Below are 26,642 nucleotides of genomic sequence, written 5' to 3' on the forward strand. Positions count from 1 at the left end.
GTATGGGGCCCTGAGCACCAGGGAACAGGAATGCAGAGGTCAGTGGGATGCAGTTGGCCTGTAGGAGAGGTCACACCTGCCACCAAAGAACATACGTACAGCGGCTTGCAAAAGTATTCATAGCCTTTTAGATTTTTCACGTTTTGATACTTTACACTCAAATATTTGCAGAGATTTTATTAGTTTAGGTGACACAAACTACCGCATAACTTTGTAATGGAAAGAAAACAGCATTCAAATTTAAAAAAAAAAAATTAATCGGGGAAGTGAAACATCACTTTGTATTCAGTTCCTTTTACTATTGTATCTCTACGTAAAATCATGCCCAAACAAATGACCTTCAGAAGTCCCATCACTGTGAACACACCATGACCAAAGTGAAACATGGTGGTGGCTCTATTATGCTGCGGGGATGGCGTTCTAGGACAGCTGGTGGGATCTGGTACAAATATGAATGGAGGCCTCAGAAGGCTTGTGAAAGTGGTCCAAGTTACCCTGCTAGCAGAAAATCCCTGACAGAACTACAAAGGAATATTTCATATTTAAGCATCGACATGTCTTAGAATAGTCTAGTCAAAGTCGAGATTCAAATACCAAGTGAGAATCCTTGGGAAGATTTTAAAATTAATGGTTACATACAATTTTATTCTAAATCCGAGTGAGTTTGATCTATTTTTCAAAAAGAAGGACACCAAAATATTATTTGTCAATCATGCAAAAGATATAATTTGTCAATCACCCAAAAATCCTAATAAAATATACTGAGGTCATAATGCAACAGAGTTTGATAAAGAGGTATAAATACTTTTGTAAGGCCCTATAGCTTTATTTGTGTTTTAAAACAAACTCACAGGTTGGTGGCTTCTTTGTTGAGGCAATTTGTTCATATGCGATTAGCATTACTGTCCCTCCCTCCCTGCTATCACAAGACATGCAATTCAGCAACCGCATTACATGTCTAGTACTTAAATGGGTCTCAACTTGGCTACATCTAAAGACTAGGTGAAAACATCTTAAGTGAGGAATGTTAATAACATTAACACGGAGCCCTCCACTGCTATTGCAGCTGTCAGAAGTACAGACGCTTGTTTGATTTACGAGGCAGCTCCTCCTTCACTGCCACGCAGTCTGTTCCCAACCCTGCGAGAAATTGCGTTGGCTGCATCATGCATGTGCTGCAAACATTAAATATGTCTGCATTGATAGAGGGCATGCTGCCTTACAGACAAACTGAACTGGAACAGTATCAAAAATGTGTCTTTTTTGTTCAAGACAATTTCCAAGAGTGGGAAAAATAATTTTCCTCATCTGATGAAAGCAAAACAAATAAATGAATAAACAAACACCCACCCATGCAAACCACCTGTGGTCTCCATAGTAACCTCACCACATACACAACACCTATACACAATCACTGGGACAACACTTTCAGTCAACCGTGGCCCCCGAGCTCAACCGTGGCCCCCGAGCTCCACCCCCGTCGCATGGAGGCAGCAGCTAAAAATAAATTAATATTGTCACAAAGGCTGTTCCAAAGCACACAATGCATTCCTCGCATCCCAGGAGCCACGGGGAGAAACGACTGATTGATATGGACAAGGTCAGGAAGTGCTTTAGGGATAAAAGTGAACAGGAAGCCGGGGGGTAGACAACGAGATAACAGAGGATGGAAATATGGAGGGAGAGGTAAATAGAGCGACGGAAAGCGATATATCGATGGCGAGACAAGCAAATGTGAGTAATGTGGGAAGACAGAAAGTGAGTATAAGTCACACAGAGCACAAAGGAAAGGAAGTGGTAGTATTCTGTTGGAAACTCAGAGGGCCCACCATGAGAAAGTAGGCTACAGGGCCACTGGGACAGTCTAAAGAGATGAGCTGCTCGCTTGGCATAAGCATGGCATTATGATAAATTGTGATATGATCCGCTCCACTGGTATGCCCCCCCGGTGTTCTCAAATGATAAATCATTTTGAGCTCATGCTTTTCCCGTCTTCACTTGTTGGAGCTTCAAAGAAACCCGTCATCCCTGGTAGATTGAGAACTTGCCTACTGTCATCATGCTTGACACACCTCATTTTATAAAAACCCCATTAAGTGTTAAACAGAAAATGCTGAGTTCCAATTAGCGAAGCATGTTGGGTCAAACCTCATGGAATCCCATCTATGTCTGAGGAAACACTGCTAGGAAATTCTTACCACCCACATATTGGTAGCTTTATTTCTGTCTTTTTTTTTATCTAGGTTTCTTTTTTTAATGGAAAAAAAAAATATCTAAATGCATAAGATCAAAAAAAATGCAGCAATGTTCATACCACAGCAATAGCACTTGCATAAATAACACGTATAAATAAAAAGAATAAACATTGATCGTGGCAAGCCAATGACAGCAGTATGAGTGTCCTGTTCAGACCTAAGTAACAAAACAACCACGCTGGTGGGAAATGCTGGTTTTGAGGAACATTGTGCCATGAGTAAACTGCTGACCAGAATAAGGAGAAGGTACCAGACTGCAGTGACTGTATGCAGTCCACCCATACACTACCAAGAGCCTAGTTTGCTGACTGGGCAATTCATTAAACTGTTAAAATTGTTTTTTTTTTTTCCCTTCAAACTGTAATCCCAAAATCTAATAAAGGACACTAAACAGGAATCAGCAGTAGTAATTTACAGAGAGGATTTGGCAAGTTTTTATGGACTCAAACCATATACTCAACTTTGCTGCTCAAGCCACAAATGCTTTTTCAAAACCCATGCAGCATAAATTAAAGGGATATTTATTTTCAACTGCATAAAAAAAATTATTGCAACAAGGAATAATCAACCACACACAAATGTCATTACTTTTTGTGCTAACTGTATATAGATTTATTTTTCAAATTTTATCAGTTGTCTTATTCAGAGCTTATTCTCCTTTTATAACTTCTTTGTGAAATCAGTGGTGCATAATTTTAACACAGAAGTAGCATCATGTAACATGTATAGAGATAAAGTTATTTATTCTCTACATTTTTTGTTTTCTTTTGGTCTTTTATGATGACAGTTTTTATTTTATGACCTTAAATGGATGTCCTTTGGGACATCTGTGATAATCAGTGTTTTGGTTTCAGATGTAGTGTTAGAATTAGTTTTAAGTGTTTGGGGATCAAATTGAAGAAATTTTGAATTGTGAAAAGGACAGAGCAGTGGAGCCTGAAGGCAGATACCTTTTAAAAATCCCTTTGAAACAGTTAAAATTCCTGTGTATTCCAGACAATGTTAATTATTTTCTTTTATGTCATTAACTTTTTTTGTTTTTGTTGAAAGTTTAAGAGCCACATGGTCAGGAGAAAGTGTGACAGACATAGTCACACTTTGGTAAAAATGACTAACCAATGTTGTGACTTCATGCGGTCAAAACAATAATGTGAATATACATCATGGTGTCATTTCTCAAAATCTCCATTTGCAAAGTCATTTGTTGCCAACAGTATTCTTAAAAAAAACAAAAAACTAATGCCAGCAGACAAGAGGGCATTAGATTGTTTTGCAAATCGTCTGTTTGTGTGAGTAAGGGCTTAAAAAGCTTGAATTTATCAGAGGGTGTACAAATAACATCAGAGGTTGCCTTGGAGAGTTTACACTTTGACAAAAGCAGCAGTTTCTTTATGCCCCGTGTATAAAGGGTATAAAGAAACTGGGGGCAATGAGAGAGTTATTTTGTGTAGACAGCACTGTTCTGAAGAAGTTGTTGAACCTGAAAATTGGCAATAAAGCAAACAGCTATCTGACAAAAAGAAGTGTGGTTCATTGTGAACTTGAGTACTAAACAGGAAAATGCAACAAGTACTGTAGGTGGCAAATCCTTGCATAGTGAAATGATAAGAGGTGTTCCTCAAAGCTGTTCTGTTGTCACTAATTGGGGAACAGTGATGATTTGAGAGTCAGTCTTACTTACATATGCTGTGAAGCATTGGGGAAATGCTCAGCATACTGTGGGGCCGAGTCTTCTGGTCCATGAGGGGCGGCGTGGCTGATGACCATCATCACAGGACGGTGAGGGTATATCTTCTTGGACATTCGGAAGAAGCTGATGCTGTCATTGGTGATCAGATCTGTGAAATAATCCTTCAAAAACAGGAGCAAAATGAGTAAAGTTACTCGGCGCAACTGGGCTAGAAAAGCATCATTTAGAAAACAAATGGGGGATTGAAGGAAAAATCCTAAACAGCATGAGCTTATATAAATCTCATTTGCAGTCCAATCACTATGACATGTTGCTTTTCCTGGTCCAGTCATTTTCAAATAAATTAAGAGGAGCCAGTAGGGATATGAAGTGGGGCCATTGAGTGCAGTACAGCACCAATCTGTCGAGTCAACAGCTGGCAGAGTGCCTGTGTGTGTGTAAATGAGTGAGTGTGTGAGCTGGAGTCTGTGCAAGCATGTGTACACTGTATATTGGCTGCTGCCTCATCAGTGAATCTCTGCACTATCAAATGTGACACCACTTGATGGTGAGCGAAGCTTGGCGCTTTCAAATGGTATGCTGTTATGACAGCTCCCACCCTCTGCTCCACTCCGGACTTTTCATTCCGTTTCTGCCACTCGAGTTGTTTCTGGCCTGCCCAGTGTTCGTCTTCCTGCTTCTAAATGATTACCTTTGATAATCATTTAGATTTTGTGCATCAGAGCACAAAATCTGAGACAGAAATCTAAAATAAATAACCCCTAATCAGGGTTTCAGTATATTTTTTTATGTCAAAATTTAATACTTTTGCAAATGCAATGAATTATGGGAAATATTACTACAGTAGTCAAACTTTTTATATGGTTTCTGCAAGAACTACAAGAAAGGATGGATGGATGGACACATAGATTTTCTGTTATTTTCCAGTCTGCATAGAAAATCCTGTCTATTACAAATCACTTTCTTTCCGAAATTGAGTTTTTTTTTGAGAAATTGGTAATTGTAAAAATAGTAATTGTAAAGATAGAGACCAGCTAAAAGAGTGAAACTAACTGAAGTGCACACGCCCTCTTCAAAATGTGAAATGTGAAACTGTCAAAGCTGTGCCATTTTACTAAAACCTTTATTCCAGTCAGGATGGAGTCCGGTCTTATTTTTACCTTCTCTGTCAGCAACACCCTCAGCTAAAATAAAAATAGAATTAGCACAGTTTCCAATAGCCAACAAACAGTCCGGTCTTAAAGGATAGATGTTGTCATGCTGCTGCTGCTGCCCGACACCAAACAAATGGAAGGGGCTCCACGGCTCAGAACAAACACTAAGGGAGATTTCCCAGAAATATCAGAAGTGGGTTTGGCTGATTCATCTTCTCTTTATTATTACCTTTTTTTCAAAGTCAGTCCAGTTTTAAAAGCCTGGCAGGTACACATGCCCGACGAGGATTACGTGCACATGGCAAAAGCACTGCAGTGCCCTGCAGCGCTGCCAGCAACGAAAATCTGAGCCCCTGGTGCTAAAGGGCTCTGGCAGGTCAACAGGAAGTGAAAGTGTCATGGGGAATGCCTGGCCAAGAGCAATAAAATAGTCACACGGGTGGTGATTATCCCTCTTCACATTTGGAGCTGGCAGTCAAATAGTAAGAATTTGTTAGCGCTACTCCTTTGTAAGAAAAGACCATCGATATGGACGGCGTTACTGCATCGAATTTACGAGATCTGCGCAGGAAGGGTTCGGAGCAAGACTCGTGTAAGCTTTCATGACATCAGTGTGCCACATCTGGATTGGAAGACTTCCCCGTTTTTATGGCTGTTGTTCTAGTGTCATGGAATCTGAATAAAAGAAGTCCACGGGGCAACACGGACAAAGAAAACATTCCCACCAGAACGGCATCAACTTGAATGAACTCCTTTTCCCACAGACAGAAACTCCGATGGGGTCTAACTGATTTAAGCCACTCAGGATGAACACGCAGCAAGTTACACTGCAGCCAGGCCATGCTGTGTGGACTCCCTCGGCGCTCCGAGAAGAACAGCGTTGCCAGGTGGTGGGTGTGAGCAGTAAAGAGTAAATATGAAGTGTATTTGGTTCTAAACCACAATTTGATCACCATGTAAACTTCACGTAAACACATCGGTCTCAGCTTTACAACTCAGTCCACAGTTGGCAGAAGAACGGCAGCTCAAACACTTACTTGCTCATCTTTTTTTTGTTTATCCATAATTGTACAACCCGAGGAAACACTGGCATGGCTCTGTGAAAACAAACTGAAAGCTCCTAAAACATTTGAGGGAGGGGGGTGGGATTATTGCAGGAGGCTGTTTGCAGTGTAACCACAGTTCATTTTGTGAACCCAACACTGTTAAGTTGAAATTTGCCTTCCTGTTTTACTGTGGTGTTTTCCTGCAAAGTCATTTTGCAAAACCGCACAGCATGACGTAGAAAAAACAGAAAAGGAGGCAGACAAAAATAGATGAAACAACCATGAACCAAAGAGGTTTTTATTGCAAGCAACTTTACTTTCCCATAAAGCTGCATCGATTTTACACCGTCTACCTGTTAATGGTAGGTGCATCTAAAGGCATACCACAAAAAGAGGAGACACCACCTCATCCCAGCTCATTCCCTATAATTCACAACACAGAATTCCCTTCAGTCTGAAAAATGACACAATATTAGGTGGAGGACTTCTCTGTGTTTATAAGAGACTCCAACCTAACATTTGTCAAGCAAAGCCTTTATTTTAAGTCATAAAGTGAAAAGAAATGAGATAACGAGAACACATACCTTGGCATAATCAGCGCCATGTTTCTCCTTGAATCCGTTCCGACAGACAGTGTAATTATAGAAGCGGGAATTTTTGATCAATCCGACCCATTCACGCCACCCAGGCGGAATGTAGCTGCCGTTGTACTCGTTGAGGTATTTGCCGAAAAAGGCTGCGGAGATGGGGAGCACAGAGAAGAGAGTTGCTTTAAATACAGTGTTTAGCGATGAGTTCATGTTTTCAGTTTCTTTGTAGTTGTTTATGGGTTTTCTGTGTCTCCATCTGCATGGATGCCTGACATAAGGTTCGTCTCTTTTCCTCTCAAAACCTTAATGTGTCCTGATCCAATCCAAAGTATCAAATCCCATTCAAGGTCTTTTCGAATAATTGGATTCAAAGACCAAACCTAGTTTGTACAGGTACTTTATGTCATCTGCGGCCTCGGCACATGCACCAGAAATTTACTCTGCCACTATTAAAAAAATAAATGTGAAAAATAAAAAAATAAAAAAATCACACTGCTGTCTTTTTTTTTTATCTAATGGCAAAAGAGACTGAATTGGCTGCTGCAGCTTCCCATCTCTTGTCTTTGAATCGCAGGACATGCTATAATTGGATATATGTCAGTGTGTGAGGAGGAGAAGGGAGGAAGAGTAAAGTATTAATTAGCAGTTGAAACACTACTAATTCAGGTCTATGACATCCAAAACAAACACTCCTCCAAAAACAATTAAAGACAACCAGAAGTCTGGGAGATTGGAATGATAAGTGCACCAACCTGTCCTGTAGCCTGTGTTATTGAGGTAGACCGCAAAGGAGCGTGGCTCATGCTGCGCTTGCCAAGACGGGGAGGAACAGTTCTCATTGTTGGTGTAGGTGTTGTGGTTGTGGACGTACTTTCCCGTCAGCATGGATGACCGTGACGGGCAGCACATTGGTGTGGTGACAAAGGCGTTGATAAAACTTGTGCCGCCATCCTCCATTATCTTTCTAGTTTTATTCATCACCTGCAGAGATCCTTGGAGGAAAAAGCAAGGTTACATTTATTTGTCATTTATTCATACTTGGATTTCAGTTTACTTTTAGAGGGTTATATAGTATCTATAAAAAGTATTCTTTGTAGCTGGACATAAAAAGGGCTATTCAAGCCCCTTCAAGTCAGGAGCATAACAATGATATTTATATTTTTAATCAGTTGTCCTTATTTTGTTGAAATCAAATTTTACTTTGAGATGAAGCAGGACTCTTTCGTAAATTGGTCAAAAAAAGCAAAACCCTTTTGATTTGTCAGAGCAATAAGAAGACTCAATCATTCAAAAGGATGAATACTTTTTATATTTTTATAGGTACTGTGTAGGTAATCCTTTCTGGCTCTGTTTTCTCAGACTAAACCTAATTGAAATGCAGCAGCTGAAAAACCAGATGGTCATTCCCTACTGGTTTATGGTCTGTGTTTAATATTTAATGTGAAGAAGGAGACCATATAAATCTGAAGGCAAATAGCCAGAAAAACAAAGAAAGCAATTAAGATCAAATACAGTGATAAATTTTGTATATTCACAAATAAATGTGGAGGGGGAAGCTTGCCCAGTATTTCTTACCCAACTCAACATCCTGGTCATCGGTCATGATGAGGACGATGTTGGGCCGGATATTTCGGCGGTCTCGCTGGATGCGACCCCTAAGCCCCTGAGCCCTGGTGGTGGTAAAGGCTTGGCTGCCTGGAGTCCAGTCCACAGACAGCAGGACCAGCCAGGAGAGCCAGTGAATTAGCATGGCGTCCAAGAGAACCAGACAGCTAGAGAACTTGATGGGATGATCACTGGAGAGATGGGAGGGAGGAGAGGACGGGCAAGGGCGTTCGCCTACACCTTGGTAGATGTCGAGGCCCTATTTGACTGAGAGAAGACAGAAAGAAAAACATGTTAATACAAGGATGAATCACATAACATGATTGATTTTAAAGTAAATAGAAAGTGGTGGACAGTACTTTTACAAGTCAACTCTGTGTAATAGATAAGTCATAAACAAAGAAACAATGACCAATTCCTTGATGATAGCTCTTAAAGGTCTAAAAAATACTTAAGCATTTCAAGTAAGCACATCAACAAAATGACCTTAGTTACATTTTGGGGGTGAAGTTCCAGGCAAACAAGGCCCACCAAAGACTGAGTACAATTTCTCTTTTTCTAAAAAAAAAAAAAAAAAAATACTTGAACGTTCTCTCCCTTTTTAGGCAACCTCACACATGGAAACTCTTTATCCCAACTGCAGAGCTGTTGTTCAGCTAAATGTGCCGAAACTATGCAATTGGCTGTCCAAACTCAAACACCCACAACTGCTCTTCAATTGGAGCCAATCAGGGCCCACTTTCCACCCGTCACTCAACATTCAGACTCACCGCCCCTCCACAGCTCCCAATTCTTCAACCACCGCCACTTCTGCCACCACCACCAATCCTGGTGAGTCATGCATGACAGGCTTCTGGATGGGGGAGGGAGTTCTGGTGCAGGAGGCGGAGTAAATGGTTCCACCACATTAACTCCAGTGGCTTTGTTGCTAATCACAGAAGACCACTCACTCATCAAAACATGCTGGTGCTTGGTTCTCAAAAAAAAACTCCTGCTTGACCCATAACAGTTATGTGTAGCTAAGATTACCAGGATGGTAATCTTCAATTTTAATCAAAAATTTAAGTAAATGTATAAAAATGAAAATTACTTTAATGCTTAATCAGAAAAATCTATTGTAAATATGCACACATTAAGATTATGCCAATTAGCAGGCAGCTTTCAGTGACAGTAGTACATCTGAGAGCTGTACAGCTTGTGGCTGTGAAATGAACCATTGCCCTGTGACAACGAGTACTCCAATAATGCTGATGGAAAAAAAAAGCCTTATGGATAGCAGTCCTGCTGAGTGGCGCCATGCTGCTTCCCATTTTGAGTTAACAGACTGAAAACAAATGGAAGCTTTGAGACACCTGGGTCTGCCCAGGGAGGCTACGTCCTTACCTTTATTTCCATGATCACTCCATCCAAATTATAAATATCATTAATGGGATAACAAAAAATACAAATAAAAATGGAGGTAACATGTCAATTACTTAGGCCTTTAAAGCTGCAGTAAGTAACTTCTAAAGAAAATATATTTTTTTAATGTTTTTGTTTAAACCGTTAGCATGTCCTGACAGTATGGTGTGAGAAATATTTTAGCTCCTCTGTGTTCTCCCACTGCTAATTAGAAACAACCAATCAGAGCTCGCAGGTAGGTCTCAGCTCTGTAAGTCACAATCTCTGGTGACACTGGTCAACCCCCCCTCCCTGAACCCGATTGCTGTCTGCTACCTCTACAGTTTTTCCACCATCGGTGGATCTTGCTGTGAATGCTCAAGCGAGTCAGAATAGCCAACGATGACAGCGAATAAACAATTTCCCGTAACGGTAAGTTGTTTCTCCGCCATTAACATGTCTAGCAGAAAGGAAATGAGGTTGAGTGGCAGTGTTAAGACCCTTCTCCTGGCTCTGAGTGGTTGTTTTCAGATGGGAGAGGTGAATGTCTTCAGGAGGCAATAATAGCAAAGGGAGGAGGGAGAGGGTTTATAAGTAGCAGAAATCCAAAATGCAATTTCTCAGAAAATTGCAGTATTACAAGAGAATCTAATAAGCTACAAAGAGTCACTGCTAAAGAGTTGACTGTTTAAAGTGCTGACTGAAGGACTGATAACAAAAAGCGGAGTGGAAAGAAATAGTGTGGCAGAAAAGTTCCACAAGCAACAGGGATGCTGGAGCCTTGATGGGATTGTGAAGCAGTGCCCATTCAGGGGTTTTAAGTGAGATCACGAAGTGTGAACTCCAGCTGGAGTCTTGAAAAGCTGCCACACACAGACGTCTCCATGGACAACTGTCACATTCCTCACGTTAAGCCGTTCTGAATCAGAAACACCAGAAATGTCTTACCTGGGCCAAGTGGAAAACAGACTGAGCTGTTGCTCAACAGATACAAGTCCTGTTTTCAGATGAAAGAAAAATTGGCCTAAAAAATAAAAAAAATTGGGTGTGGCTATAGGTAATAAATTAAACATCAAAACAGACCAGTGAAAATGAACATGTATTGAACTGAAAAAGGGTGAAAAGTAAAAAAAAAAAAAAAAAAAAAAAAAAGAAATTATGTATATATACAAGAAATATTGGAAATCCTGGAATTTACAGGAAAATTTTCAACAGTCTGGCTCCCAGGAAGCAATAAAAGAAATTAAGGATAACCTAAGGCAGTAAAGCACAATAATGGCTGATCTGATGGGTTAAAAACACCCTTTGCTAAGTGATGCATCAACAGATGTTCCTCCCAAAATCCTGACCCATCATGTCATCAAAAAAATAACATAAATAAGTGAGAAAAGTCTTTTTCACTAACCTTAAAATTGTGGTGTTTATCTTTCGCTTCTCCAGTAAGATCTTAGACATGATAAGCAGAGTTAAAACAGTCCTATACTGTTCTGATTTCTGTTTCAGATGAGCTGTGTCTGAGCGAGCGAGTTATCGTGACAGCTCTGTACAAACATTGGCGCCATTTGGCCAAACACTCCCCCCCCAAAGTGCAGGGTGGTGGAGCGGACAGGACCTTACACAAACTGCTCCACAAACATATGCAGACACTAAAATGATACCCAGACACCGGCTTTTCTCCCACAAAAACAATATCCCTTGCTGTTTGGGTTCAAGTCCTCCCACATTGTACAGGAAAGCTTCCCAGAAAGAACACAACTCATCTCTGGAGGAAACTCAAGGCTCTATTTTGGTCAAGCTATGGAAGATTGGAAATCAGCTGTAAGGCAGTCAGTTTGCCAATGGATGGTAATCTTCTCACCCAACACCAATTCATTTTTAAATACCAGTGATTTCCATCAATGGTGCATCCTTACCACTCACAAAAGGTTTGATTCAAATACTGTAGAGTGGATAAGGTCAATATCTGCAGCGTTTGAAAGGACTGACATTCAAATGTCATTCAAGTTCACACAGGCAAATCAAGATATGTGTGCAGGAAATGTTGAAGGTTAAATGCCTACCTCACATTTATCTATCCTAATGTGAAGGCTTCAACTTAAAACCTATTTCTTATGTTAATGTGATATGCAATCAGTCAAAGATTATTTTAAATTCCATTTTGAAGTACAAACTACATATCCTGTCAGAACCTGGAAAAGAACCATGTCATCTGCCACAACTGTCGAGAACTGTTTATCATAGCAAACAGACTGATGACAAACAGTTCAGCCAAAACATTTATCGCAAATATCACAACGGTATAATGCACCTGATTCTGCAAAGCACAAGTCACAAAAATTTATCAACAACTTCAGTGTTGATGTGAGTCACAACTGAGGCAAGGTGCCCATCTCCAGCGGTCAATGAGCGAGAGGCGGGGTACACCCTGAACAGGTCGCCAGTCCATCGCAGGGTAACACAGAGACAGACAGGACAAACAACCATGCAAGCACACACCCACACTTAAAGATAATCAATATTGTGTTTTTGGACTGTGGGATGAAACTGGAGAGAACCCAAGCATTCGAAGGGAGAACATGCAAACTCCAGGCAGCTTTTATTTTTGCTCAATTCTGTTGATTCCAACTTTCTTAAATCGATGGCATATTTTATGCTGCTAAACCACTAAAACAAAAATAAAATCCCAATTTTCATTTTGAATCAGTCATGAGTTTACATAATCTAGGACTGAACAAAGAACCTTAATTTCTGGACAGCACCACAGGACGAGGGAACACATTGTTTCTGCTTCCCCTTTGTTTTGGAGGATTAGCTGTAATGACCCTTTAAATTTGGTCCGTACAGTGCTCTGTATGACTGGAACATAAGGACGAACAGAACGAACCCAGGAGTTAGGAGGTTCAAAGGAGTGAAACAACAAGGCCACTTGTTTTCAGGCACACAGCTGCCTTATGTGCAGCTGTGTGCCTGAATAAAATATGTGCAATTTTCAGATTAATGACCATCAGAGTTTCAGCACACCTCAACCTCATAGCAGGAGTTTTTCTACTTTCCTTGAGGAAAAAACCACTCACATATTTTTGTTAGGAGAATCTGAAGTTCTGCTCAGTAACTTGCTGCAAACAGGGAGACGGCTTCACTTTTTCTCACATATAGATGAACATGATAAAGCTGTGGCTTATTTAACCATGTTGGGCAGCCATACTTGTCTGGTTATGCCCTCCAGTCAGGGCCTCAAACCACACACTCCACTGCGCCCTGACCCTCTTCCGACCCCAGGGGTGATACGGCTTTGATGGTGGCTTGTTTAACCTAACCTCAGCAACCAGAGGCTAGCCACACACAGGGGTTAAAAGGGGAAAATGAATGGAAGGGGTTCAATATAGAGGTATAGCGTCCTGTAAAAGGTTTGTGTGGGATTGGTCTGCATTTTCCTTCCAGAAATGACAAACAGGTGACGTCTGGCTTAGGGTCTATCCAAACAGCCGTGACAGGATGCACATTTATCAGCTGTCACTGAAAAACAGCAGAAGAAACATAAAAGCACAAAACAACTGACATGAAAAAAGTCCATCCATCCTTGCATAATATATCTGTCCACACAGGATTGGGCTAAAGTGAAGAGTCTTGAACTTTTAAAAGTTCAGGTTCTCAAAATAAGTTGCAGGTCAAACTCAAAACAGATCATCTTATTCAGTAAACCATTCTTTTATAGAAATTAATGGTTAGTAGGCCTTTGATAGGCTACTTTAAAGCATTCCATGCCAATGCTTAAGTCTTTTTAACTATTTCAGTTATTGACAAAAAAGAAGAAAACACATATCAGCGCATTTTAAATTCTACAGCCTGTGTGCGTCAATAAGAAATGGAACTATAAATCAAATGGGAAAGTATTGACAATTAGCTATTAACTTGAATTGGTAAATTTTTAACATGTGACCAGCTGGTCAGAAACTCAAAAACTTTAACTATTCTGATAAGTGAACACCTCAGGCCTGGTGCAGTCATAAGGCAGTGACAACACTCTTCAGTGTTGAAGTTAAATTTGTGGCATAAAAGCTCAAAGTTTTAAATGTTTAGCATCAGTGTAGTGTCAAAATTTAAGTTGCATTCAGTAAATATTTAGAGAGCTATTTGAAAAAGGAATTTAAAGGTATTTAAAATGTCAAGACACGTCTGCAGTTCATCCAGGCTGTGAGAGAGAAAATCTTTGGCTGATAACAGGAAGGCTAAAATAATTATAACTTAACTGTCGTGTTTAATTATTTTGAGAATTTCCGTGTGGCAAAGCCCTTTTGAAACTCTCAATTAAGATAAGGCTCTACATACTCTAATATATAGAGACAGCTGTTTTAGTATAAGATGTTAAAGCCTGAATAAAATGCTAAATTAGCAATCATTGCATTCTTGTTTCAAAATATTAAAAAATATATATATTACAGCTCATTTGCATTGTGGATACACCACTATTTCTTATATAAATAATTCTAAACTATTTAAAGCAGAAAGGCTGGGGGAAAAAAACCCCCAAAACAAAACGCTTTTACTCTTGTTTAGTCATAGTTAAGAGAACTTTCCAAAAATTAACACCATCAGGCCAAAGCTCTACAAAAAAAAAAGGGTTTTTGGAAATCATCTACTAATGTTTTATAAGTGCACTTTTTTGGGGACAGACTTTGCTAATCAGGAAAAGTAAGAAGACTTTATTTAATAGTAAAGTAAGCGCAAGTTAAAGCATCTCAGTTTTCCACTTATTCTTGTTAACTTGCTTGCCTCGTCTACTCACTGGTCAGAAGGAGGAGAATGCAAGTCTAATGGCATCATTTAAATTCTACTGTTCAGCGATAAGCTGTGGAACTAGTAACAATACAGTTCATTCAGCGCATCATGCTAGGAGGAAAGCAGAAAAGAGCAATATAAACACAGATGGACCTCAGAAACGCCACAGGTTAAATAAAACTGAGGAACATTTTTATGTTTGCATCAAACTTCCAAGATTTTAGTCCAGCTTGAGAGCTCCTTCTCCAAGAAGAAAAATTAGGCATTAAATTAATATAGAGGTTTGTCCAAATATTTCTCTAATATGATGGAATTCAGCTGGTCTGCTGCCATGAGGGCTCATGGAGGCATTTTACACTGAGGAGGGCCTGTGTCAGGACCCGCTGTGCCCAGCAAGCCAAGGGTAGCACATTGTACCCACCAAGACCTGTCTGTTAGCCACACGAACGACTGACTGAACGGAGGCTCTGTCTCTCTGCACTCATTTGGCTGCATGAAGGTACTGGGGAGAAAAAAAAAACTTGCTGTTTTCAGACTCTTAACTCTACTGATTTGTTTGACCAAAACCTATTGAAGATTTATGACAAAATTCCAGTCGGTAAATGAAGTACAAGATGCACCCTCCTCCCCTGTTCCAATAACTTTATGGCTACACAACTCTTTACTTTGACAGGCAACGTCCTAACAATGTAAAGCTATAGAATTTAAATCTTGGAGCTTCCCACTGACTGGTGTGCGGTGGGTTTGTGGTACGACGGAGGCCACTTTAATGAAGTAGAATGGCCTCAATTCAGTGAAATATGAACCTGTAGCGAGTGCATTCACAGCCATTAGTCTAAGCCCTCTTGTTTCTTTCAGTCCCAGGAAAAAACCCTTTGTAGTGCCAAAGCTGCCAGGCTTCCCCATCAACATTATGACTGCATCTTTATGTATAATTAAATGAATCCTACTTCAAAATACTTCAAAGTGATCATGTCTTGCACAGCAACAGGAGGCTTGTTTTGAAATCATAAGAGATTTTAGGTACTATAAGGAAATGATTAAAACACGAGTCCTCGCAGAAATGAAAAGGAGTTGTATTTATTTGTGTGTGGGTGTGTGCTCTGGATTTGTAGGTGGTGTGTGTTTAAACTGAACCAGGCACACGCTTTGTTTAGTTCCATCTGTCTAAGCAATAAGACGATGCTGGGAAGAATGAATGACTGCGCTTAGTGCCATTAAGTAAAGCTGGAATCACTCAAATACACCCATTCCATTCAAAGGTTTGATGGAAAACTAGAAATTTAAGGTCAAAATCAAAGTCAGCAATGCAAATGAATGTCAGTAAATATAAGAGGCGTTTGCTTTTCAGCAAAAATGTGGAGTTCAAGAGCCTGGCATCATCTGGAATCACAAAACACTAAGGACAATACCAACACTGCGAGCTCTTAAAGTAAAGGTTACATTTTAAGATGAAATGCAAGTTTAAAATTATAGATGGGGACAAAAAGAGGATACAAAAGATGAGGAAGAGAAACGACAAAAGGGAAACTCTTTCTTTTGTAAGATCTAATGCAACTGTGGTTCATGAGGTGATTAACCACAGTTATATGACAAGCTGAAAACAAGCCACCATGTTAAGAAGAAACAGACCACAGGTTAAACTCATAGAATCTAATTGTATGTCTCTATAAACTTTGTTGAAGTTCCAATTTCTTTCAAAAGTCCCATCAGTCTGAGCAAATGAAGAAAGACCAAGCAGAATGTACTCATGGGTGGCTTTCTTGTCTGTTTGACACATCAAACCAACCCAAATAAATCACTCTCTGCACCACAATAGAAAGCTAAAGCAAATTGCTTCAATGGGTTTCCACTGAGGTAATTGTTAAGAATAAAGAAACCAAGTCAGTTCACCAAGTCTGAGGGATGTTTTCAGTTCACAGCATCGTGACATCAGTTGTACAACTATAGGTGCTTCTTTTAACTTGTACAACATTGTTTAAGAGCTTCCACCCAACAGACAAAGAAAACAGCCCCATACCTTAAAGTGAACACAAGTGGTCCAACCACCAACATTTAAAGAATTCATTTTAAGAGTCAAGTTTACAGCAGGTATGTACTAAAACCCAATATTAGCAAATGTTTATCCATGCTTCATTATAATTTAAAATGTATGGGTCATTAGTCATTGCAAAAACTGTATATATTTACTCTATAGTTTAAAAAATGTACAGTTTTTGAATCAAGAATTTTCTGTCCCACTGTTACCTGGGTTTCAAAGTCCTAATTCGATTGTAATGACACCCCCAGAGTAACCAGAGTTTGCACTGGCTGTATTTATTGTAGAGTATCGCCTCTGCCCCACATGATGCTTTAAATCTTTATTTAGCTGGCTGAAAGAAGGCGTCTGCACCAACACTGGCTCACACGAAAACGAAATGAGTCCATTTATAATTTTTCAGATAGTGAAAAAGGCAGAAACTTACAGCATGGAAATGAAAGAAACTCCATCCATTCCTCTGAAGTTAATGCTGATAAAAAGTTAGAATGGCATGCCTGTTTACCAGTCAACTGGAGTCTAGTTACCTGTGCAGACAGCATTAGTAATGAATCACTTAGCATCACTTTGTTGCTCTCTCACCATAACTATATAAAAGAAAAGAATGACATAGTATATTGTCACTTGAAAATGTTACTAATGTTATAAGGTGTTTATCAGCCATGATCAGAACAAGCAAAAGGACATTATAGTTGTAGTAATCAAAATTGTGTCATGAAGCGCAATACTGCAGACGATCATCATATGTCACTTTAGATTTAATAAGCATTTTTTTAAGCAGGCGTGTTCATTCCACATCCACAGACCTTCAGAAAGCTGCTGATTAGTGGAGAACTGCTGCTGGCACATGAAACTGAACACCCCTAAAATCTGGAGCATGTGCGGACTTATTCTACCGGAACCATAGACTAACAGACCATGAGAACCAAGCTCTACGTGACCCTGGACGCCATTAATAAACTTCTCCAAGACTGGGTCATGCAAATGTGATACCGCTCATAAAAATGTATATTTGTTTGATTGCACCTGTGCCACAATGCTGCTCCCTGCTGTCAATGCCCTGGGGCACATATGTATGACTAAATTTGGATGTCATGAACTGCGAGTCTACTGCAGCAGTCACTCAAACAGGCAGCAAGAATTATCTGTCAGACCTGAGCACAGACAGACACATAACCTGTAATTTGTACACCAGGAGCTTAGCTTTTCGTTGCCTCTGGCTTTGTGTGTGGTTTTCTGAAGCATGCAGTAACATAATTTGTAATTCAATTAACTTCATACCACTCAGGATGAATTTCACCTCTCAGCACAACATTAAATCCAAAGAACTGCATCGGCAGGAAGCCTGGTGAATTTTCACAGCATCAAATCTAAAGCTTAAGTATAAAAATGTTTTCATTTAAACTATTGTTAATGAAATGTAGTTAATACACTCTTCTGGCGTGTTAAAGAGACACCGGTCAATGCCAAGTAAAGATAATGTGTGTACTGAAATGCTACTCTTGCTCACTGTAAACAAAGCCACTTTTCAGGATGTAGCGGCTCTAGGTCCGCTCGGCGAATTCTGGTTGATCAAGTGAGTGCAAACAGGACCAGAGGCTAAACGAAGCACATGGTCAAGTCCACACTTTTGAGCAGCTGTACATGCACACACTTAGGACAGGAGTGAAAGTGCTGGCTGAGGTTGAATGCGTTTGCTCGCCCAGGGGGAGAATGAAAGAAAGAGAGCAGGGGAGCTGAAACAAACACATGCTGGCTTCTATTAGTCAAGTTGTGGAGTATGGAGGGGTGAGGAAACATTCATCGCTTCTTTACTGCCCACCCCCCCTCCACTCCATCCTTTCTCATCCGTCCTACAATCCCAAGCCCATTATCTCTCTCCTGGAAAGGTTGTGGATGAAAGGGGACAACCCAGCTCCCCCCACAAAACCCTGCGGCAGCGCTTCTTGCTCCAGTCTCACGCCAACAGATTCTGACGGGTATTTAATTGTACGTGATACAGGCCAGGTTTCTTTGGTTTTCAAATCTAAAACAGATTGCCTGTCCCTGGGGAGGGGATTATTGGACATGAGACATGAGGAAACGGGGACAGTCCAGCACTCTGGGAGGTGGAAGACCAAGGGGGCATGCTTGTACACAGAGTCTGTGTATACATGGCTTTTTCTAAGTTTCTCTTTATATGCATGTGTGCAAAAAAGAAACATTTCCACCCTTTTTTGTTTTAGATCTGAGGAATTGTGGGTGTGTACACATGGCTCACCTGAGATGACCATTTGTCTCTCCCCTTATCCTTCTTCACCTCTTTATCACTCCTTCTCACCTTCCTCTATTTACTCTTGTTCTCTTCTTTATCTCGTCTCTGCTCCACTTCAACCTCTTAAGCCGGCTTTCTCCTTCTCCGGGCAAATCTCTCCTCTCACACTCAAACATCACTGATTATAATATCACGAAAAGTAGTCCACGCATAAACAAAATGCCTCTGACTCATTCAAAGAGTCAGAGGCTTGGGGTTCTTTCTGTGTACAACTGACAGTTATGACAAAGCTAGAAGCTCAGCCACTATAAATATGTGGTTGAAACTCTTTAAAGTGCTCAGAGTTGGATCGGGGTCTGGAGGAGTAGGATTCTCTCCAAAGATGAGCTGGATGCAATGTTTGCTTGCCCTGACCTTTCTCGCTCAAATGACAGACTGAACAAACACACTGGGGTATTACTGTGAGCTCCCAAATACCTCAAAACCCCAACTGTGTATCTGCGCACATCCAGATACGTATGCATGGCTTGGCTATCGCCCTCAAAAGTCAAGGACAATTTGAGTTTGGAGGCAGCTACGTGGCTGAAACTCTCAAGCAATGTTTGATCAGTAAGATCAACAAGGAAGCTGAGAAAGTGTCTGACTCATCTAAACATAGTCTTTCTTGATCCCACATGAATAGAAGCATGCTGTTCAAATACTGGTCATTTGCTGGTGATAGGTTGGTGCAATCTACGCCACTGCTACCATGCAATCAGACTAAGGCGAGGAACACTATCATTACGCTGAAGAGATAAATAAGTGGCAGAAGAGAGAGTGGTTGAGGAAATCTTTTAACATTATGGTACACAGAAGAGCACACACAAGCTTAGCTTTTAAAGCTAATGTGCCTAATCATTAGGTGTAGCGTATTAGCACAAACTAATGTTTTTTTTCTTTTTTATCAAAAGTTGACCCCAGTTTCCTCCAGTTCTGCATACAGAAGTTCTGTCCAAACAGAACCAGTTTGAGAAGGTGACAAGTAGCCTTGATAAAAGGAATACATGTGTGTGTAAATGCCTTTGTATGCAATCAGATAAAATTCTTTAACAATCCTACAATGTGATATCTATCCCAGATTCTGTTTCTCAACTGTAACTGTAGTTGAAGTTACAGACCTCGCTCATCTTTCTAAATCACTGTATTATCACTACTTAATGTATTTTAATTGAAAACACTTTTTTTGCAAACGAGGCTCTTGTAACCAAACTTAATTATTGCTAATAGAAACAAGTCATCAGCAAAGCATTCCACTTAACAGAGAAACTTGCCTAACATTTTAGAATTTAAAATGGAGGATTATGGTCTTCTTGAAAGATAAAAAAAAACTTTTATGAGATAATTTATTAGATCGCGAGAGGTGCATTACTCAGAGAACCTTTGAAGGAGAGATGTCACATTTTAGTCACAATATTCTTACCACCAACCGATTAAGCGCATTTTCATCTGAACATGTTCCAGATGATGTTCAGGATGAAAAATGTTTTTCCACTTCTGGATTCATTTATTTCCATTTCAGAACTGTCCAAATCTCATCCTTTCAAAAAAAAAAAAAAAAAAAAGTCAAATCTATCAAAGTACAATCAGCTAGAAAAGCTAAAATACGGCATGAGTCAAAGGATGGAGTTCAATTATGGAAGAAAATGAATGCTTATAAGTGTTCATAATGAGGTTAAGTTTTTAAATCAAGATGTCAGTATATTCATCATTGCATATTACCACCATTTGATTTAGTGTATTTTGGCAAAATACATAAAGCACAAAATACTCTGGATGAAACGTTCTACTCTTTATTCTGAATCCATTTATTTCCATTTCAAAAGTAGCTGAACCTGACTTTTATGAGCCACAGAAAGTCATCTGCAAACCATTATATTTTACAACATTCATTAAAAAAATGGACTTTACTGTAAAACAGAGTCTTGCGTAAAGTTTTTTGGTTTTTTTTTTTAAATTCAAATGTGATATTTGTCAATGTAACGTTAAAATCTGACATGCCATTAATGGCCAGAGTCCACTTAAGAATAAACACTTTTAATGTTGCTTGTTGGTTGATGAAATGTAGGTTATTTACAGAACTGGAAAAGCAAACCTATTTGGATCAAATGCATGTAGTGGATAATGCAGTGGATGAAACATTTCTTCTCCAGTTCTGATTCCATTTATTTCCAATTCACAATTCTCCCAAATTGACTCATGAACATTGAGAATTCATCTCAGTATCATTCTGAGATCTTTCAAAGCAAAAGTGTGTTTCGTTACATTTATTTGGTTTTGCTTTGAGGTACAGTAGATTAGCATAAGCTAAATATATTTTGGTCAAAACCCTGTTGAACATGAAATGTTTTTCTAGTTCTGCACCCATTTATTTCTTTTTCAAATGTATCAAAAGTTAATTCGTGTAAATTAAAAATAAATTTGTAATTTGCTATATTTTAATGCCATTTAATTAAATGTTAGATTTGTATATCTGAGAAGGTAAGATATAGCGTGAGTTCAGTGTTTTCACTCCATTTAAGGATAAGAAGGCATGTCTTTAAATTTGATGAAGAGGAATGTGAATTTGAGACTGCTTTTAAAGCAAAGATTCTTACCACAAGCTGACTTTGTATTTTTGTAAAAGTAAGTCAATAAATAAATTTAAAAAATGATGTAATGGTAAAGTGTGGATGTAATGTATTTAACCACTTCTGGGTATATTATTCTCATTCCAAAATTCTTCAAACTTTTCTTGCTTGAACACTCTAAAGTCATCTGCAAAGTTTTTAATTTTTATTGCCCAGCAGTTCTAGAAGCCAAATGTAAAATCTGCTGCTCAAAAGGTAGATTTTGGGATGTAAAAAGTTGAATTAAAATGAAAAAAAGGATGGAGTTCAGTTGATGACAACAAATACCTTTTTTCAGAGTCATTAGACAATAATACTTGCTTTTGACATCTTGGAAATCTTGATTCACTGCATTTGGCATTTAAAGGCCACATGCCTTCTGTTTATGGAAACGCTTAAAGCTGCAGACTCGGCCAACTCTTCTCCTTCCATTGGACTCAGTCAGTCAGCATCCTTATCAGGAGAACAAATTACTCCACTTATTACCTTCACACGCACGTTGACCCACACACATACGCTCGCACACACAGATTCCTAAGTAGATCTCAATGATGGCAAAGCTGCTACTGGAACAACGTTTGTCTTGGCGAGTGCCTTTCCCTCTCAGAATCTAATTATTTGCAGCAGCTGCTTGTGCTCTTGTTTGTAGCACAGAAAAGCTAAAAACTCTTTGAAGGATCTCTCTTCTCCTCTCCTCTGAGCTGGCAGGAAGCTCAGTGTTTTGAAAGCCCCCCCTCTCCCCCAAAGCCGATTCACTGTGCCCTGGGAAGGCTAATCAGAAATTGAATCCAAACACTGCCGGGTGAAACTCGAGTGAGGTGTTGGGTTTGTAGATCAGTCCTGTCATGACTGAAATTTTGAGGTAAAAAAGGCTCTCCATCACTTTCTACACTTGCCTTTCAGTAATGCGCTCTGACAGAGCCAAAGCATTGAAATGAAAGCCAACGGTTTTACAGTTATTGTGCCTGATACAAGCCACCGACTCTGAATGGAGCCACACCATAACTTTGCCATTCAGTAAATCTAGGTCAGGGGATAAATGCTCTGGGCTTCGGTGGACTGTTGACTGATTGGATACAGGAAACTTTTTTACTTGATCAATAAAATCTTTACCATCCACACAAGTCAAAGTTTACATTATAGACTGAGGTCAAAACCTAGAACTGAAAATACATGAGTTACACCCTTATACTCTCTGTAACTTTGACCCTTATGTATTTAATTAAAAAAAAGAAAAAAGAAAAATAAAACAAATTAGGCTAGTCTTGCACCACACTTAAGAAAATGTTATCTTCATTAGCATGTGTCTATTTGTAAGCTACTTTGGGGAACATTAATCTTTTTCCTCTCAATAATCTGCCTAGCTATTTTCCACTGAACTACTTGTAACCCACCTTCACAATCTTATGGGGGTACTTTCAAATTCTCCCAGTGTCAAGCAGAGAGTGTAGGTACGGCTGGTTTACCAAGATAAACACACAATCTCACACAACAGCAGCTTTCAACCATACAACACCCCTCTCCTCTCAGACTTTCACAGCTGCACAATCTCCATTTACAAAACACCTCGTGCACGGTGCCTGGAGCTGGGTATAAATATTATACATCATATTGCCACTTCACTGGAAGGTCACTCTTTTCATTTGACTTGACTTAAATAGCCAACATGAGTCGTACATTCCCCCCAACTTTCTGCATCTCTTTGACAGTCTCTCCAGAGACAACTCTACCACAACTCATTTATTTAGTCTTTGCTGACACAATTTGCCACAACTGCTCTCAGGGAAAATATTTATTAAATAACTCATCAAGACTGAAGGGAGGGGACATAGAAGTGGCACCGAAAAGTTTTTGACAGACTACACTGACTATAGTCAGTATGATCTGAGATGTCTTAGTCAAAGGTGTGTAAAGAGTTAAGCACATCTCTGACATTAGAAAAAGGTTCACGATTCAGTAATAAATAATTAAGTTAGAAATACTCAAATCAATGTTTTGCCATCTAACATCTATGATCAGTTTTCTTAAGTTGGATTTTTTTTTCTCTCAAATACAATGGTGTCCAAAGTCGGTCCTCAAGAGTTTATATCTTGCAAGATTCAGTTCTTTTCCTAGTTCAACACATCTGACTCAAATGATGATGATTCATTAACAGGCCTATACAGAACTCCTGGAGGAGGTCGTTGGACCATTTCAGTCAGTTTTGTTGAAGCAAAGACAGATCTAAAACTGCAGGGACACCAAGTCTGGAGGACTAAGTAGATCTCTATGATGGCAATGATGATCTCAATGATGCTCTAAAATTTAATATTACTGAGATGTAAAATAAAAATAAAAAAAAAAATGGTGTACTGCTGGTTCCTTGACAGAATCCAATAAAACATGAAGGTATTTCAAGATTTTTCTCATTTATGCATGTTTCAGTTTTTATTGAATTCAAAGAGTACAAGCTATTGGTTGGCGTGGTTGCTGGATGTTTTTTGTACTGATACATTATTGTACAGTGACTGATCAGCGTCAACTGAGAGGAAACCGACAGACTGATTGGTGAGCCTCTAAGTATAATCATTCATAATCGCTATAACAATTAGACACAGGGAAGAAAAAAGTTTTCTTTCCACTCTCCCTCTCTCCCTCCCTCCATCACATCACACCATCAGCTGCTTTAGCAGGGAAACCGGTGCTATTTTGGACTATTTGAGCAATACAACGTCATGATATTTTAACAATGATAACATAGCATATTGTCTGACTCTTACAATGTGTTATGAAATGACGTAAAGAGAGGAATTACATGAAAATATGGATTTTACAATTACCAAAATAAACATTGAGGTCTCCAGTTTTCTAGATGAGAAAAGATTTACTACATTCACTGAAGCTAAGATTCAGTTTTAAGACCTTATGCTTTAGGCAAACTGTCAATTTAACAGGTGAATGCTTTTGCATTGAGGATAAAAAAATGATATTAATGGAATGTGGTGCCCTCTAATCCCTTGAGACAGAGGAATTTGCGACAGAGGGAATTCCTGTCATTCAGGGGGAAAACTATGAAAACCTTGCACACACACGCATACACACACACAAGGGCTGCGGTACAGGCAGTACACAGACAGACTGAGAAAACAGCACTGCCCACTGCCACTACATATCTCTTCTTACAGAGTCACAGTCTGTTAACTGAGTCACAGATGTTCTGCAAATGCTTTACAGAAGAGAGGAGAAATTCTGGAAAACTAAAAGAAATATAGTGGGAAAGTTGTGTAGTACCTGGCAGGCAGGAGGCAAGGAGTCCTGTCTGAGCTTTATCCTCACGTTCTTCACCAGACCTTCCTTTCCTTTTGGAGGAGTTTGTCTCCTGGTGCTGGGATTTTGAGTTTCAAGAGTAGAAGGAGGAGAAGGAGGAGGAGGAGGGGGGACCACACAGCTCCTGGAAGACAACCTCTCTCCTCTAATCCTCTCTCCGATGTGATGACACTCTCTAACCTCGACCATCTGTTGAAACACGTCCCGGAGAAGTCAGCACCACGCTTGTGTCAAGAGCCCCTCTCCCCCTGCCCAATCACAATCCGGCTGCTGGGTGGCTCCTCGCTGCCAGGAGGCAGGGACAAGGACACGGGACAGCGCAGAGAGGGAGAGACGGACGCGCGCACTCACACGCAGTACCACCCCCACCTTGTATGGACACTACGAACTGAGAGCAAGAAAACCCCCCCAGTCGTCGTAACCCGAGAGGCAGCGTAGACCAACAGGAAGAGCGAGAGGAGTGGAAACGGGAGCAATGGGAGGGGAGGAGAAAAAAAAAAAGAAGAAAAAAAAGAAGACACATTTAAACAGCAGAGACAGAAAAGGATAAACTATTTGTTGCATCCATGTCATCCTGATGAAAATATTAGAGTGCGGCATACACACACAAACGGTTTCACCCCCAGTATGTTGACCTTTCCACCTCCCTCTCCTCTCTCAGCAGTCACAGGGTATGTGGTCCTGGGAATAAAAGTTACAAATGCCATAAAAACCCCTATTGGCTTCATGGTGGGAATGCTGTTGGCACTAAACTGTTACATCTGCAGGCGCAGGAGAGCTCACACCTTAGTGTGATAAATTCTTACAGTCCCCAGGCTGCATTCCTGCCCTTCACCACCTTTTGCCTTGAATTACAAAGGAGGTTAGAGGAGCAGACAATAAAATTACTAAGTTAAAGTAAGAGTGAGAAATTATCAGAGATAAGAAATCACAGTTTGATTAATTACTTCCAGCACTGTTACTGTAGCATTAATTCAGCATTGTGGAAAGACAAAGAAAAGTATTAGGTGAGAAAGCCGTTGCCTTAATCATTTAGTAGAACCACTGTACCACTTACTGATCCATTTAAGGAGGATTACAAGAAACTGATAACATTGAGCGATTTCACAGGCAATCACTCACAACAGTTTCCCCCCTTGAAAAGGATCATCATCAACAGTGAGTTAACCAAAAGTTTTAAATACCAAAAAGAAAAAACAAAACAAAAAACTTTTTAAAGGGGTTTGTTCCGATTCTATAAAAACAGTTTCAAGTAGGTTTTTGATACTGGTAAAGCAGCAATCAGAAATAGTATTAATTGAAAGTAAATGTTTTTTGAAAATTGAGATTAAAAATTTTTTTTTTTTACATTTTCTTCATTTTAGTGTATTCAACTCTGCCCTCAAATCTTAATACAACCACAAAATTCGGCATCACTGGCATTCCATACACAACTGACTGTAATCAATGGCAGAGATCTCAAGACTTGCAGTTCAAAAGAAGTTTCTTCTCGCTTCCAAATGTTTAAAAAAAAACAAAAATAAGTATCACAACAATACAAGAACAGAGTTGTATTACATAGGACAGCTTTGTTTTACTTTGTTTGTCCACAGAAGCATTTCACTTTTTCTCAAATTGCACACACCTTTTTAGTGGCTTTGGAAATAAACACCTAAACTGTTGCTGCCTCACATGGTGAGTGCAAAGGATGCAGGAAAACAAGTCAGAAGAAAGAGTTGACTGGATTGGGTATTCTCCAACTGTCCTTATCAAAACCTGATTTACGTTTCTGTTTTTTAAAGAAAAAAAGTATCGCATTTTCAGCAGTGCTATGTTTTCATTTTCACAGACATCATATCCATAATTTTGCTTCCTTTTGTTTCCAGTTCAACCAACTGTTCCCGAGCCAATCGACATCCAT

General features: G+C 39.6%; 1 protein-coding gene across 3 annotated transcripts in view; it reads right to left on the bottom strand.

The window, feature by feature from the left end:
- sulf1 (sulfatase 1) overlaps positions 1 to 25,154 on the bottom strand; it is a 43,888-nt gene extending 18,734 nt beyond the window's left edge. For all 3 annotated transcript variants that reach the window (XM_055037252.1, XM_055037254.1, XM_055037253.1), the window contains exons 1-5: positions 24,707 to 25,154; positions 8,311 to 8,607; positions 7,488 to 7,727; positions 6,730 to 6,881; positions 3,937 to 4,106 (exon numbers count right to left, since the gene is read on the bottom strand). In XM_055037252.1, coding sequence (XP_054893227.1) covers positions 3,937 to 4,106; positions 6,730 to 6,881; positions 7,488 to 7,727; positions 8,311 to 8,485 — 737 coding nt within the window. In that variant the 5' untranslated portion in view covers positions 8,486 to 8,607; positions 24,707 to 25,154. The remainder of the gene's footprint in view (positions 1 to 3,936; positions 4,107 to 6,729; positions 6,882 to 7,487; positions 7,728 to 8,310; positions 8,608 to 24,706) is intronic.
- Between the last annotated feature and the right edge of the window lie 1,488 nt (positions 25,155 to 26,642).

This window comes from Poeciliopsis prolifica, unplaced genomic scaffold, assembly GCF_027474105.1.
Source record: "Poeciliopsis prolifica strain line A6 unplaced genomic scaffold, Auburn_PproV2 SCAFFOLD012, whole genome shotgun sequence".
NCBI classification, from domain to species: domain Eukaryota; kingdom Metazoa; phylum Chordata; class Actinopteri; order Cyprinodontiformes; family Poeciliidae; genus Poeciliopsis; species Poeciliopsis prolifica.